This window comes from Lithobates pipiens, unplaced genomic scaffold (assembly GCF_037356315.1).
Source record: "Lithobates pipiens isolate NorthernLeopardFrog02 unplaced genomic scaffold, aLitPip1_a1.2 Scaffold_8, whole genome shotgun sequence".
NCBI lineage: Eukaryota > Metazoa > Chordata > Amphibia > Anura > Ranidae > Lithobates > Lithobates pipiens.
The window spans coordinates 552,412,449-552,426,685 of record NW_027507903.1 but is presented as its reverse complement, the minus strand read 5'-3'; the positions used below and the strand labels follow the sequence as shown (position 1 = coordinate 552,426,685).

Genomic DNA, 14,237 nt, shown 5'->3' with positions numbered 1-14,237 from the left:
GCCGCCAGTTTAAGACCTGTGATACAGAGTATGAACAGCAATCTCTTTGTTTCCCTGCACAGTCCCATCCCCCTTCAGTTAGAACACACAATAGGACACACATTAACCCCTTCACTGCTCCTTAGTTTTAACCCCTTCACTACCAGTGACATTTTTACAGTAATCAATGCAATTTTAATCGCACTGATCGCTGTATTAATGCCAATGGTTCCAAAAAATGTGTCAAAATTGGCTGATGTGTCCGTCATAATGTCGCAGTCAGGATAAACATGGCTGATCGCCGCCATTACTAGTAAAAAGAAAAATATATTAATAAAAATGCCATAAAACTATACCCTATTTTGTAGATGCTATAACTTTTGCGCAAACCGATCAATATACGCTTATTGCGATTTGTTTTTACCAAAAATATGTAGAAGAATACGTATCAGCCTAAACTGAGGAAAAAATGTTTTTTTTTAATATTTTGGGGGGATATTTATTATAGCAAAAAGTAAAAAATATTGTGTTTTTTTTTTCAAAATTGTCACTCTTTTTTTGTTTATAGCGCAAAAAATAAAAACCGCCGAGGTGATCAAATACTACCAAAAGAAAGCTCTATTTGTGGGGAAAAAGGACGCCAATTTTGTTTGGGAGCCTTGTCGCATGACCATGCAATTGTCAGTTAAAGCGACGCAGTGCCGAATCGCAAAAAGTGCTCTGGTCTTTGGCCAGCCAAATTGTCCAGGGCTTAAGCAGTAAGGACTTTTTTTTTTACCACTACTATTCCTTTATATCGGCTTTTAATATTTACAAATGCAGCAATTTAGAAACTGGATGAAAGGTTTAGCACTGGGAAACATTTTTTGAAAGCTAAAAAGTGCATTTTATATACAACTATATAGATCAGACCAAAATGAGGGACAAATGAGGGGGACAGAGGGACATTGCTCCAAATCAGGGACAGTCAGGAGTTATAGACGCACTCCAGCTGTGCCGTAACATGGACTCGTGTGCGCATGCGTGGGATGAGGTCATTTCCTGACTGACCAATCAAAGTCTGGCACCTGGAAGTACCTGGGGAGAAAATGACAGCGGCCGGTGAGCGATTTAATCGCAGCATCACTGGAATGAGGAGACAAGGTTTTTTTTTTTTAGTTTAGTTCAGCTTTAAACCTCATGAACACAAGTTATGAGGACATCTGAGATCCAATATGTTTTGGAATGTTGTTGATGCTGTCTCCCATAACAACCAATCAGATGTTTGCTTTCATTTCTCTTCAGCAACACTTTGTAAATATGTTTGCTATGGGTCAAACTGGCCTGTTTTGTGTGTGTGTAAAATTGTTGGAGGTCATTGATGTCCTCCGTGATCATCAGATTTTAATGATGTGTGTACGTCCCTCCATCGCCTCCATTTCACGCACAGCTTTTCTATGTACAGCACACCCCGATCCCCCGATCTTTCTGCATACTGATATGCAAATACACCTCATTTACATTCCAATATTAATAACATCTTGCATATGCATGAAAGGGAGGGGTTATGTCGGGTAACAGTTCAAGGTAACGGGCGCAGAACGGGTTAATAAGATGGACGCCTTTTGTTTTGCCCGAAACTAAGATGGAGAGCGCGGTCGCCCTGCCCTTTCTCAGTCACGTGCCCCAGCCCGCTACCCCAAGCGCCTTTACCCCGACCGCTCTTTGCCAGCCTCAACCGTGCGCTATTCCACTCACGTCCGCCCCTCCCTCTCCGACTCGCTGAATCCCTCCAACAACAACCTCACAGCCCCGCCCGGGATTGACGTCACCCACCAATCAGGACAGGACCTCGGCTGGCGTACTCCAACTGGTTTCCTATCCAGCCCTAATCTTCTCGCGACTCCACCCCCGCCCCGTTTCCACGACCTGGTGGCCCTCCCAGAACGTGACACACTACACAACAACCCCGCCCCTTATTCCGGCTGTTCCGCGCGTCTCCCTCTGCGTTCCCCTTCGCTGTTCCGTCTTCCGCGCGCTCCTCCCTCCGCGCTCTTCGGTTCAACTGCCTGTCCTCCCCCCGCGCTGTGTCGTGTAGCTCTCCCTCCGCCCGCCGCGCTCTTCCCAGCTTTCGCCTTACCTCCCTGGGTTTCAGTTTTCAAGATGGCCGCTGCATCAGCCCGGGGTGTCTCCGCGCTCCGCCGCTGCTGCCTCCTGGGACTCCCGGTAAGTGCTGAGCCTTCTGTCGCTCTTTCTCTGTCTCTCGCTGTCCGCTGCTTCTCCCGGTGACACGGCGGCTTTCTCCCTCGCCGCCAGGCTCCACCCCGAGCCGCCTTCCCACCTCTCGCCAGGCCCCGGCCTGAGGCCTACGCCGCCTGACTGAGCCGGGGACTCGCGTACTGACCTCACCCGGCATATAGCACCTGGGGAGCGGGCAGTTCCAGACGGCCACCCATGACATACGTGACATCTATCTGACCTATGGTGATACTGAGCGGCATCTCTGATGAGAAGGAGCCGGCCTGAGCCTCCCTGTGTACAGGCAGGACATGGAGCTGTGTGCTGGGGACTGAGACTCCTCTACTGGCATAGGGGGACCCTTTATGCAAGGGGCCTATGCCAGGCGCCCACCGCCGGGCCGGGGCCCTATGCCAGGCGCCCACCGCCGGGCCGGGGCCCTATGCCAGGCGCCCACCGCCGGGCCGGGGCCCTATGCCAGGCGCCCACCGCCGGGCCGGGGCCCTACAGTGCCACCACTGTACATGGGGATTCATGGGCAGGTGCGCCACTTAATCACAGTGCTGGCACAGCTCCTCCACCGGGATCAACCAGCACTGAGGATCGGGCACATCCACTGTACATGGGGCTCCACAGGCAGATGCACAGATTTCTTACTGTGCTGGCACAGCTCCTTCAACAGGTTAAACCAGCAGTGAGGATCAGGCACATCCACTGTACATGGGGCTTCATGGGCAGGTGCACTGCTTCCTTACCGTGCTGGTACAGCTCCTCCGCCGGGATCAACCAGCACTGAGAATCGGGCATAGCCTCTGCACATGGGGCTCTACGGTAGGTGCACTGCTTCATTACTGGGATTAGGCATAGTCTCTGTACATGGGGATGCTCAGACAGGTGCACCGCTTCATTACCGTGCTGGTGCAGCTCCTATACTGGGATCAACCAGGATGAGTTACTGTCACCCATGTCGTTGTCCCGGTGTGTAGAAGGCAGTGATGGGTCTTTTTGCTGGCTTTCTGAATCAAAGAACCAGCAAGATCCAATCAAAATTGCTGGTGGTACACTGAGACTTGTATCAGTTATTTGGTTTTATTTGAGGTTTTGCATGTGTAGCGCTGACCATACACTATACAATTTGATTGTACAATCACCTGTCAGGTGACCATACAATATACATTCTGATTGTACAGTCTATTGTCAGGTGACCATACACGTGTACAATCTGGTTGTAAAATCTCCATTAAAGTGGAAATAAAATTTCACAAAACACCTCCACCTTCCCTTCTAGCAGTGACATGGTTACATTCCTGACTGGCCGCTGTTCTCTGATCCCTGGGCTTCTTCTGGGTTCTCAGCCTTTTGGTTGACCGGTGGAGGGGGGGGGGGGGTGACATTCTCCTGTGCAAGGGAGTCTTTAAGGCTGGATTCACACTATAGCCAATTAGATGTGGGTTTCTCCGCATCCAATTTGCATGTCGGAAGATTGTGACCGGCTCACTATGACTCTGGTGTGAATTGCACAGGAGTCTTGGGCGTCTTCTGGTCCGTTTTCAGGTTCGAATTCAGCCAAAAATTTGGACTGAGATCTGACCTGAAATGGGGGAACAGGGACACACCGGACCCCTGCTGCTCTGCTGTGAGCCGCTCTGTGCTGCAGTGAGATCTCAGCCTAAAACAGAACACTATTCTCACCACCCTCTAGCAATGCAGTGGTTACTTTCCTCGCCAGCTGCTGTCATCTTCTGCCCAGATGCTGATTTTTGGTCGACGGGGGACAATGTCTTGGGGAGCATTCACACAGTTGCAGTGTGCCAGGAATGCATGCTGAGCTGCGCATGCACGGCTCAGTGTACATTCGGTAGAAAACTGGTGGCAGTCAGGTAAGTGTGTAATGCAATGGGGGATAGTTACTGAAACTGGTGCAGCAGCGCATTATAACCAATCGGCTTCTAACCTCAGCTTGTTTAAGCTTTGGCACCTAAAACCTGGATGCTGATTGGGTACTATGCAGAGCTGCACCAGATTCTGTGTACACCAGTTTTACTAAGTCCCCCCCCCCCCCCCATGTCTCTTCTGTGGTAAAGAGCGTTCTTGCTTGCTGTTTTCTTAAATGCAGGTTTAGTACACTTTTTCGGGTAGTGTGTCAGGAATGAGCTTCACATGCACAGCTCAGTGTACATTCGATGACTGAAAACAGGCAAGTAAGTGTGCCTTACTGCAGAAGAGATATAGTGAGTCTCTTCTGCAGTAAAACTGTTTACATTTTAGGCTTGGTTCTGGACCATTCATTGGGCGGTCTTCTTTAGATCTACCATCACCTATGCGGTACACGGCCTGCCTGATACACATTGCATTGGTTGTCTAGGTATGTCATTCTATGACATAGTTTTGGTAAATCTAAAGTAGATTGTATAATGAGGTTGTATTGTGTGTGTGTGTGTGTGTGTGTCTGCTTTAGACTTACCAAAACAATGTAATATGAGGACAAACCTAAACAATTAGTAGCATTTGTAACAAAACCGGTAGGTGCTTGCACTACATAGTTGGTGATAGAGCTAAAGACATTGGATTGCATTGTGTATGTTACCCTTAAAGCTGATTGTACAACCTCAGTTGCATTTTAACTATACAGTGTAGTTGTGCAACCTGCCCTAGCTTTACCAAAACTATGCAATATGAGGATAAACCTAAACAATCCAATTGGCATCAAAATCGGGATGGCCATTGCACCACCTGCCTAATGGTAGAGATATTGTACCGTTTACTTTTGATCTACCAGCAGCTATGTGATGCGAGCACCTCTTTGATTTGATATGAATCCAGTTCGTGTGTGTTTGTTTTTTTTTCTTTTCTCTTCAGTAAAGCATTGTCTAGGTTTGTCCTCCCATTATATGAATTTGGTAAGTCTAAAGGAGATTGTACAGTGTGTAACCAGCCTAGAGGAGAATGTATGGTCAGCTTAAGAGGTTGAACAATCAAATTGTGCATTGTATGGTCAGACCTGAGGTTGGTTCACACTATCTGTTGAGCTGCGTAAATTTGTGCATAAGGCACATACAAAACAATTGTTCTTTGTCACTTGTTCACACCAAAACACTGCTCTAAGGTGTGCTGTATAAAAATGCAGCACAATTCGCCTCGCCACAGCTTGTTGCGGTGCATAGACTCGCATAGTGTCATCTCCGTGACACTTCAATAAAGTAAAAAAAAAAAAGTAAACAGTAGCTTGCTTTGTAACAAGCAATCACACAGTCCCTTCAGAAAGGATGCTAGCCCTCACGTGTTCTGGTGTGAACAAGTCATTGTATCATTAGAGGGTACCCGACCTCAAATGGACAACAAACACCAATGCAGAAGTAAGCAGCCACAGTTAGAGGAAGATGTATGACCCCCGGGAGGTTCTTGCCATATTTTGTTGAGCTGCCCATATCCTCTCAGTTCTGCAGTGTCGGCAATTTCCTCTGTCACCAGCCGATCCATCTTCTGATCTTCTTCCAGTCTTCAACCTGTTGATTGGCCAGGTCTGGATGACATAACTTCTGTGCATGCCAATTGCTTTGTGCTGGCACAGAAACATGCCGAGACTGTATGCTAAGCTGCGCATCCGTGGCTCAATGTACACCCTGGAGAAAAATCAAAAACTGACAGGCAAGGAGAAACATCTCTGACAGAAGATACATGCACAGCTTATTCTGCTATTAAACATCTCTACCTTACAGCAGGTGAAAACAAGTTGCTGGGTACAGATTTTCAGCAGATGACGTCAGTTATCACTGGGCACAATAGCTCTTGTAGGGGAAGCTCTCGACATATCTGGGTACCCTTTTGGGTATGGGCATTACCCAGAGTTGGGAATACACAAGTAAAGCATCTAGTGGAGAGCACCAGAACAAATAATCAAGTCCAAAATCTTTTACTGTTAAAATTGGTTCATGGCAAAACAAATGACAAAATAGCCAACCTGTTTCGTGGATCAGGCGAGAACCCCCTTTTGTCAGGGCTCTGATTTATATGATGGGACTCTAATGATAGTATAGTAACCAGGAGTAAGTATTAAAGTAGAACTAGGAGCAAAACTTTTTTTTTTCATCTTGGATAGAGTAAGGGAGGGTTATAACCCTTGTTGTTTTTTTTGCCAGCGGTGTCCAATTGGGGAGATTTTCCTTCACTTGCCATCCATAGCCAAAGTGGGAAGTGAAAGGAAATCACTACAAGCTAAGGGAAACCTCTTGGGGGGGACCCCCAGGTCATTAGAATTGGTGTCCCCATTGGACGGTTTCCCTCTTTTATGCCGCATACACACGACCGGACTTTCTGTCAGAATGAACGCTGACGGACTTTCCGCTGAAACGGACTTGCCTACACATGATCACACCAAAGTCTGATTGTTTAATGCGATGACGTACAACGGGACTAGAAAAAAGTTCAATAGCCAGTAGCCAATAGCTGCCATTGCATCATTGTTGGTCTTTCGGACCTGCATACAGACGAGCGGTTTTCTCTATAGGAACTGGTTCCGGTGGAAAGATTTGAAACGTGTTCTATTTCTAAAGTCCGTCAGATTTTTAGACAGAAAAGGTCCAATGAAGCCCACACACGATCGAATTGTCCAACTGATTCGTTCCAACGGAACTTTGCAGTCCGTTCGTGTGTATGCGGCATTACTTTTTTGGAGACAACCCAAAATTTTGAATTTTCTTTCACTTTCAATGGTAAACAGGACAAATGGGGTGAATCTCTCTAATGGGGATGCAGACGGCAATAACAATTGACAGATGTTCTAATCCCTCTCCACTCTATCCAAAACTAAAAATAGTTTTGCCTTTATTTCTACTTTAATGCTGTACAGGGCATCTAACCACCTCAGTTCTGCACGATATGATACCTGTTTGTACCAGAACTTAAAAAAAGAATTAAAATCTTTTTTTTATTTTTTTTATTTGGGTAGGGCTTTAACTGCATAGTCTCAGTAAATATAAAGGAGATAGTCTAAGAAGGTTGTAACATGTTTGGCCAGTCTTGATACCTCACTTCACTAGTTCTTATAAGCTCCATTACCTCTATGGATTGAAGATTTTGTTTTGGTGTTCCTGATTTGGTGGGTTCCTTACTACAATAATATAACTTTAATTTTTTATTTTTTTTTGTTTGAAGCTGTGTGTGGTTTTGTATCTTGGTGTAAGCCATAACTTTGTGCTGATCTTTATGGCTTGTGTGTGTGGAGTAGGTGGATCCCTGTTTTTATGTAAGCTCCCAGTACTGGACTTTTATACTTGCCAAGTTTCTTTTTTATTTACCGAGGCTACAAAATAATCTGTACAATAATACCGTACGGGAGCAGGTACGTGTCATCTGCTGAAAGGTGGCATTCTGTTTGTAGGTGCCACCTAATTCGCATTTGGTAATGTGGCGCTTATTTTATCTGGACGCAGACCGTATCATATAGAACTCGGGAAGCATGACAATCCAGTCTAGGACCTGGGAAGCACTTCAGATTGGATGTTTATTTCCTTGACACCAGTAAGCGAAGCTTGGAAAACAGTAAAGCTTACTTTATTATTTATTTTATTTTTTGTTCAGCTTGCCGGAATCTACCATGCTGGGCTATTATTGTATCCTGGAGACCGATGGCGGGGGCTGAACAGGGACTGCATCTGATTGGATGTAGCTATGGTTCAGGTGACAATTTTCACCGCAGCTGTTGGCAGCCTGTGCCAAATCTGGCTCAGAAAGTGTAGAAACCAGTGACGGCCAAACCAGAATTTAGCAGTGGCAGCCTCTATAGTTCTCTCAGTACAGGTGTACCTTAAGTGAAGTAGTCTGCTTATCTGTTCGCAATAAAAAAGCCACTTTGTTGTATAATATTTCAGTATTTCCTGGTTGTTCTTGTTAATATTTTATGTAACATTGTAACTTTTTTTTTTTTTGTTTGTTTTTCACAGATTTGAAGCTCTGTTACTTCTGGTTACTTGTTTCAGTATTTTGGAGAAATTGTAGTCGTCTCTTGCATTTGTGTGGACCTTCGCCTCTATAACAAGACTCCTGGACTTTGGCTAGGTTGCGTGAAGAGAGCTTGGTGTGTGCTATGGTGAGCCAGCCTCCGGGCAGTGCCAGCCTCCTTTCCTCCCTCCAGGACCAGGGCTAAACCTCTATGGATATACAGTCATCATGGTGAAGCTGGCAAATCCTTTATATACGCAATGGATCCTGGAGGCCATCAGGAAGGTGAAGAAGCAGAAACAGCGCCCGTCCGAGGAGCGTGTTTGCAATGCTGTGTCAACGTCGCACGGCCTTGATCGCCACACTGTCTTGGAACAGTTGGAACTCAGTGTTAAGGATGGAACGGTCCTTAAGGTTTCCAACAAGGGGCAAAACTCCTACAAAGACCCTGATAACCCTGGTCGCTTGGCACTACCTAAGACTGGCAGAGGCCCGGGTCGGCCAGAAGGTTTGGACTGGCATAGGCTCTTGAGGCGAGCATTAGAGTGGCTCGCTGAGCCAGGGGGTTCTACTCTGAAGAGCATTGAACGCTTTCTGTGGAGTCAGCGGGATGTGGGGTCATCCTTCGGTGGCAATACAGGTGCAGCTTCTGCTTTCCACCAGCAGCTAAGGCTTGCAGTTAAGCGGGCACTGGGTCATGGAAGAATCATGAAGGAGGGGTCCCTCTATAAGCTGAATGCCAAGGCAACAGAGGGCAAGCAGGGATTGGAATCATTAGCTTCCCTCCCTCCAGTTTGTCTACTGCCTCATGAGAAAGACAAGGTGAGTATTCTGCCTGTGTATGACCTTATTGGTAGAAAAATAGACTTATTGTGGGAATAATGCATAAAACAGGAGTCCTTGAAGCCATTTGGTTCATTGACCGTGTAAAGGCTTTTATACTGGTAGGGGGAAGTCCATAATGGCTTGTAAAGCATATTTATATGTTTTGGTTCTTTGTTCCAAGTTGCAGTTACATTTTCACAAAAGATTGTACGTGTGTGTATATAGAAAATATAACTTTTACTGTGGTTTTACAACCTACCTAGTTGGTTTGTATATCGCTCTGTTTGCTTTGCCTTTTCTCATGGTGAGCAGCTGTCAATCTCTGCTGTGCATGGAAGCATCATAGGAGACAGACAGCCAGGACAACAAAACATCACGCTAGCTCCTAACCATTTTAGCTTTGTAAGAAAAAATAGGTGCAGGGAACAGATACAGTATGCCCAGACATGGAATCCGATAACTGGTGCTCTGTCCTCCACCCACTTGTAGTCCATATAAAATGGTAAAGAGAGCCAGCAACTCTGATATTCTTGTTGAAGTCTTTATTGGCTACATGGTGATATTAAAAGAAACGCGTTTTAGCGAATAGCCTTAAAGTGATATTAAAGCCTTGTTTTTTGTCTAAAAATAACAAACATGTTCTTACCTGCTCTGTGCAGTGTTTTTTTTTTTTTTTTTGCACAGAGCAGGCCAAATCCTCTTAGGTCCCATGCTGGTGCTCCTTGCGCCTTCCTTCTAAATGCTCCCACAGCAAGCAGCTTGCTCTGTGGCCACCCAAGCAGGCTCGTTCCCGACCCCGGGGCTCTGTGTGTCTCCTCACACATGGAGCCACGACTTAGCCCCGCCCCCTTCGACTTATGCCTGTGATGGCCAATCAGGAGTGCAAGTCCCCAGAGAGGTAAGGCTCCCATTGACATGGATGGATCGAGAGGGGCTGCTGCTCACAGAAGATTTTTTACCTTCATGCATAAAATGCATGAAGGTAAAAAACCTTGTGCCATTACAGCCACTTTGATCTGAGCCGAAATGCGTTTTTAGCCATGACCTTACTCTTCGTCATTGTTACTTGCTTTACTCATCATTCATTATAGCAGGCCTTACCATTGTACTAGGCTCACTTTTTGTACTAGTTTCCATTCTGACGCATTGGTTAAAGCTAAGCAAGAAAATACGTGAAAAATACCTGTGTACCTGCCAATAGATTGTATTTCTGTTCATCCAGTCCCAAGAGTTGCACATCTCTGCCACACAGCACTCCCCTGTCTGGCAGAGCAGGAGACCTGCTTTTTGTCTGCTGCAGGTATGTAACAGGTCTTGTCCTGCCCACACTGTGTGACTGGACAAAGGAAGGAAAAACCAGCTGACTGAATATTCCACATTGACACCTGGGCACTGCAACACACACTGGCCACTTTGGTGCTTCTGCTCCTAATGACAACTCTTGTGTACAGACACTGCGGGAGGTTAAATTCAGGTACTTGCATTTGTTTATTCTCATAATGACTGCAGATCTGTATTCATTTGTGTTTTTTATATATGCCTGGAGTTACCCAATTCCATTAAAGCTTGTCCACTTGGTACCATTCCCTGTTCTGGCTTACAGTGCCACTGGTTGGGATATTGAAGAAAAGTAATGACAAAGTTGTGACAAAAAGGGTTGAGTTGTTGGCTTTCACTTTGTAAACTGCCCTGGCTAGACAGCCGGGCAGCCTGGTCACACTGGCAATACATATCTTGGTTTTAGTTAGTTTAGTATAATATATAAAGTCTCAGTCTCTGTCTGTGCGGTTTGTGGAAACAAATTGAGCTCCTCATGGCGCAAAGGAGTTTCCCACACCTGTATAGACAGCCTAGTTCAGGATGACCCGGTTGTCTCCTGTCAGAAAATGCTGACTTCTGTTAGAGATGAGCTTATGTCTACATTTAGCTCGTTTAAAACTCTGACAAGATTCAGGTCCCTTCAGAGGGTCCATCTCCAGTTCGGATTTTAGCCGATCCTAGCGGAGAGTGAAGACTCTTGAGGCTGCAGCCGGATCTGCCCAGTCTTCTGTGGCAGAATCGGGGGCAGATACAGGACCCAGGGATAAAGAGTCCGCAAGGGGCTCGAGGTACAAGTTATCATTGGAAGATGTAAGTGACTTATTAAAGGCTATCTATACAACACTTGATATAGAAGAGGGAAAGGTACAATTGTCTAAACATGACCTTATGTACAAAGGTTTGCATAAGAAAAAGGCTAGAGTTTTTCCCGTGAATAGTTCCCTTCTTGATACTATCAAGTTGGAGAGTGAAAATTCAGAGAGAAAACCTTTCTTTTCTGGTAACCTTAAAAGATGGTTTCCATTTTGAAGAGGACACACCACAGCCATTGAACAAAAATCCTAAGTTAGACACCCCTCTTTCAAAAGTTGAAAAAAACTCAGACCTAGCGTTTGTCGATATGGGCACACTTAGGGATCCAATGGATAAAAGAGATATCATCCTTCACAGAGCCGGGGACTCAACCATTGGGAATCTTAAACCAGCTGTGGCCTCCACTTGTGTAGCCAGAAATTTAGAAGTATGATTGACACAAATACAAACACACTTGTTGGCAGGTACCTCCTAGAGAGCAGATTCTGAAATCTCTCCCTCTCCTCCTTTTTCGTGCTGTGGGGTTTTTGGCTGAGTCTTCCACAGAGTCGGGAAGAATGATAGCTAGGACCTCGGCCTTAGTCAATTTGGCCAGAAGAAGCCTATGGCTTAAAACCTGGACATGCAACGCTGCTTCAAAGTTGCGCCTATGTGGTCTTTCCTTAATAGGCTTAATCATCTTTTTGGCCTAGGTCTGCAAGAGGCGCTGGAATGCATGGCTGATAGAAAAAACCGACAGCCAGAACGTTTTTTTTTTTCGTGGCCAAAGTAGGCAGCAAGGTCCTAGAGAAAGGGACAATAGACCCAAAAAACATTGGACAGGTCACAAGGGCAGAGGTAGAGAGGGCATCTTGTTTAACCCTCCATAACAACCCACCAAGCCACAGTGACTTGTCTCCCAGTGGGAGGAAGATTGAGGGCTTTTCTTCCAGTGGGCAGCAGTCACCTCAAGTCCATTCATCCTGGACTTAGTGACCAATGGGTACAGGCTGGAATTTTCTTGCCAGCCACTAGAGCCATTATTGGTCACCTTCCCTCCCCAAGATGGGGTAAAAGCGAGGTCCCTGGGTCTCCAAATTTAAAGACTTGTTAGATCAAAAGGTCCTGATCTCGGTTCCCTGGTCAGATCAGGGCAAGGGATTTTGTTCCCATATATTTGTCATCAGAGAGCCATCAGGAAAATATTGGCTTATCCTGAACCTCCAGTCTGTAAACCGTTTGATCAAGTACTTTCGTAAGGAGATGGTGTTCTCAATCAAAAACCTGCTTCATGGCCACTTTTTATTTGAGGGATGCCTATCTGCAAATCCCTAACCATTGAGCCTTCCAAAGATTCTTGAGACTAGTGGTCAAGATGGGAACAGATATTTGGCACTTTCAATTTCAAGACCTCCCCTTTCGGTCTGTACTCAGCCCCATGCATTTTTACAAAGATGTTGGGGGAGGCGCTGGCTCTGCTAAGGTTAAAGGAGATAACTATTATCCCTTACCAGGATGGTAAGACCTCCTAGTGGTGGCGGAGTCGTACCAAATTAGCGGATCTCCAGACTGTACAGGGCTTCCTTCAATCTCTAGGCCGGTTAATAAACAGAGAAGTCTTCCTTATTTCTGGCCCAGAAAGTGACATCTGGGGTACGAATTTTGCCCAGTAGACCAAAAAGTTTTTCTCCCACAGGAGAAGGTCTCAAAAATGATGCAAAAAATGTCAGACTTACAGACCAATCAGTCGGTCTACCTGAGAGAGGTTTCAAGAGCAGTGGGTCTGACCTCTTGCTTTCCCGCCAGTGCCATGGGCAAGATTTCATCAATACCCAATACAGCTGTTTCTTCTAAGGAACTGGGACAGAGATGCAAGTTCCCTGGACTAAAGGGTCTTGTTACCCTCCAGAGTAAAAAGCTTAGGTGCAGGTGTGTCCTTCACCACCATAACGAGGTCTACCATGGTCCATTCCTATATCCCAGAGGATAACAACGGATGCGAGTTCCTGGAGATGGTGGGGGGGGGGGGGGGGGGGACCTTAGCAACACAATGACACAGGGAGAATGGTCCTCAAGGGAAGGAAGAGCTTCATCGAATCAGAGGGCCTTGCAGGCATTTCAGACAGAAATCAGGGGTCACAATCTCCAAATTCTGTCCCACAATATCGCTACAGTTGCGTACCTCAACAAACAATCTGTCGCCCAGGAGATTTTATCATGGACAGAAGGGAATCTAGCCTCAATTACAGCAGTGCACCTGAAGGGGATGACACATTGTCGGGCAGATTTATCTCAGCCGCTACCGGGTATGTTGAGACAATTGGTCCCTTCATCCCGAAAATCTTTGCGGGTCTCACCGACAGATGAGGATGTCCCGAAAGGGACCTGTTCGCAGATCAGAAAAATCGCAAGAAAGATAGGTTCTTTCTCTGAACCCAGTGTATCGATCATTGGGGATGAATGCTCTGGCGAATCCATGGCCATTCGGCCTCTGTTACGCCTTCCCGTCGATCAGGCTAATTCTGGAAGTCCTCCGGAAGTTTTATTTTAATTTTTTTAAAGAAAACAGATCTTATCCTAATAGCCCCTTTCTGGACCAAGAAGTTATGGTTTCCCAGTTAGACTCTGGTCTCAGAGCCTCCACTGAGTCTTCCGAAGAGAGAAGACTTATTGCAGGGTCCAGTGTCGAACCCATAGGTGATTTCCTTAAAGTGGTTGTATACTATTTTTTTTTACTTTTACCTACAGGAAAGCCTATAATAAGGCTTACCTGTAGGTAAAAAAAAAATCTCCTAAACCTGTACGGTTTAGGAGATATTCCCCTCGGTATGCGCCGCTGACTGCAGCGGCGCATGCGCACAAGGGGATTCTCGGCTGAAAGCCCGGCAGTGGCCGGACCCAGTGACGATATCGCGGCTCCGGCCACTCATAGCGCCGGAGCCGTGATACCTGGAAGAAATGCAGAGGGAGCATGTCGGCTCCCTCGGCGTGAATTGGACCAAATGTCGGGGCCTCGTTCTAAGGTAAGTATTTCATAATGAGCTAGTATGTGGTGCATATTAGCTCATTATGCCTTTTCCTTTGCAGGTAGAAAAAAACAAAAAAAACATCTGCGTGTTTACTCCCTCTTTAAGCTTGACGTCCTGGTATCTGAAGAAAAGATA

General features: G+C 46.0%; 1 protein-coding gene across 3 annotated transcripts in view; it reads left to right on the top strand.

Annotated features, from left to right (window-relative positions):
- Positions 1 to 2,059: 2,059 nt before the first annotated feature.
- The window catches only part of KAT6A (lysine acetyltransferase 6A), a 93,983-nt gene continuing 81,805 nt past the window's right edge, over positions 2,060 to 14,237 (top strand). For all 3 annotated transcript variants that reach the window (XM_077469920.1, XM_077469919.1, XM_077469918.1), the window contains exons 1-2: positions 2,060 to 2,184; positions 8,139 to 8,958. In XM_077469920.1, coding sequence (XP_077326046.1) covers positions 8,365 to 8,958 — 594 coding nt within the window. In that variant the 5' untranslated portion in view covers positions 2,060 to 2,184; positions 8,139 to 8,364. The remainder of the gene's footprint in view (positions 2,185 to 8,138; positions 8,959 to 14,237) is intronic.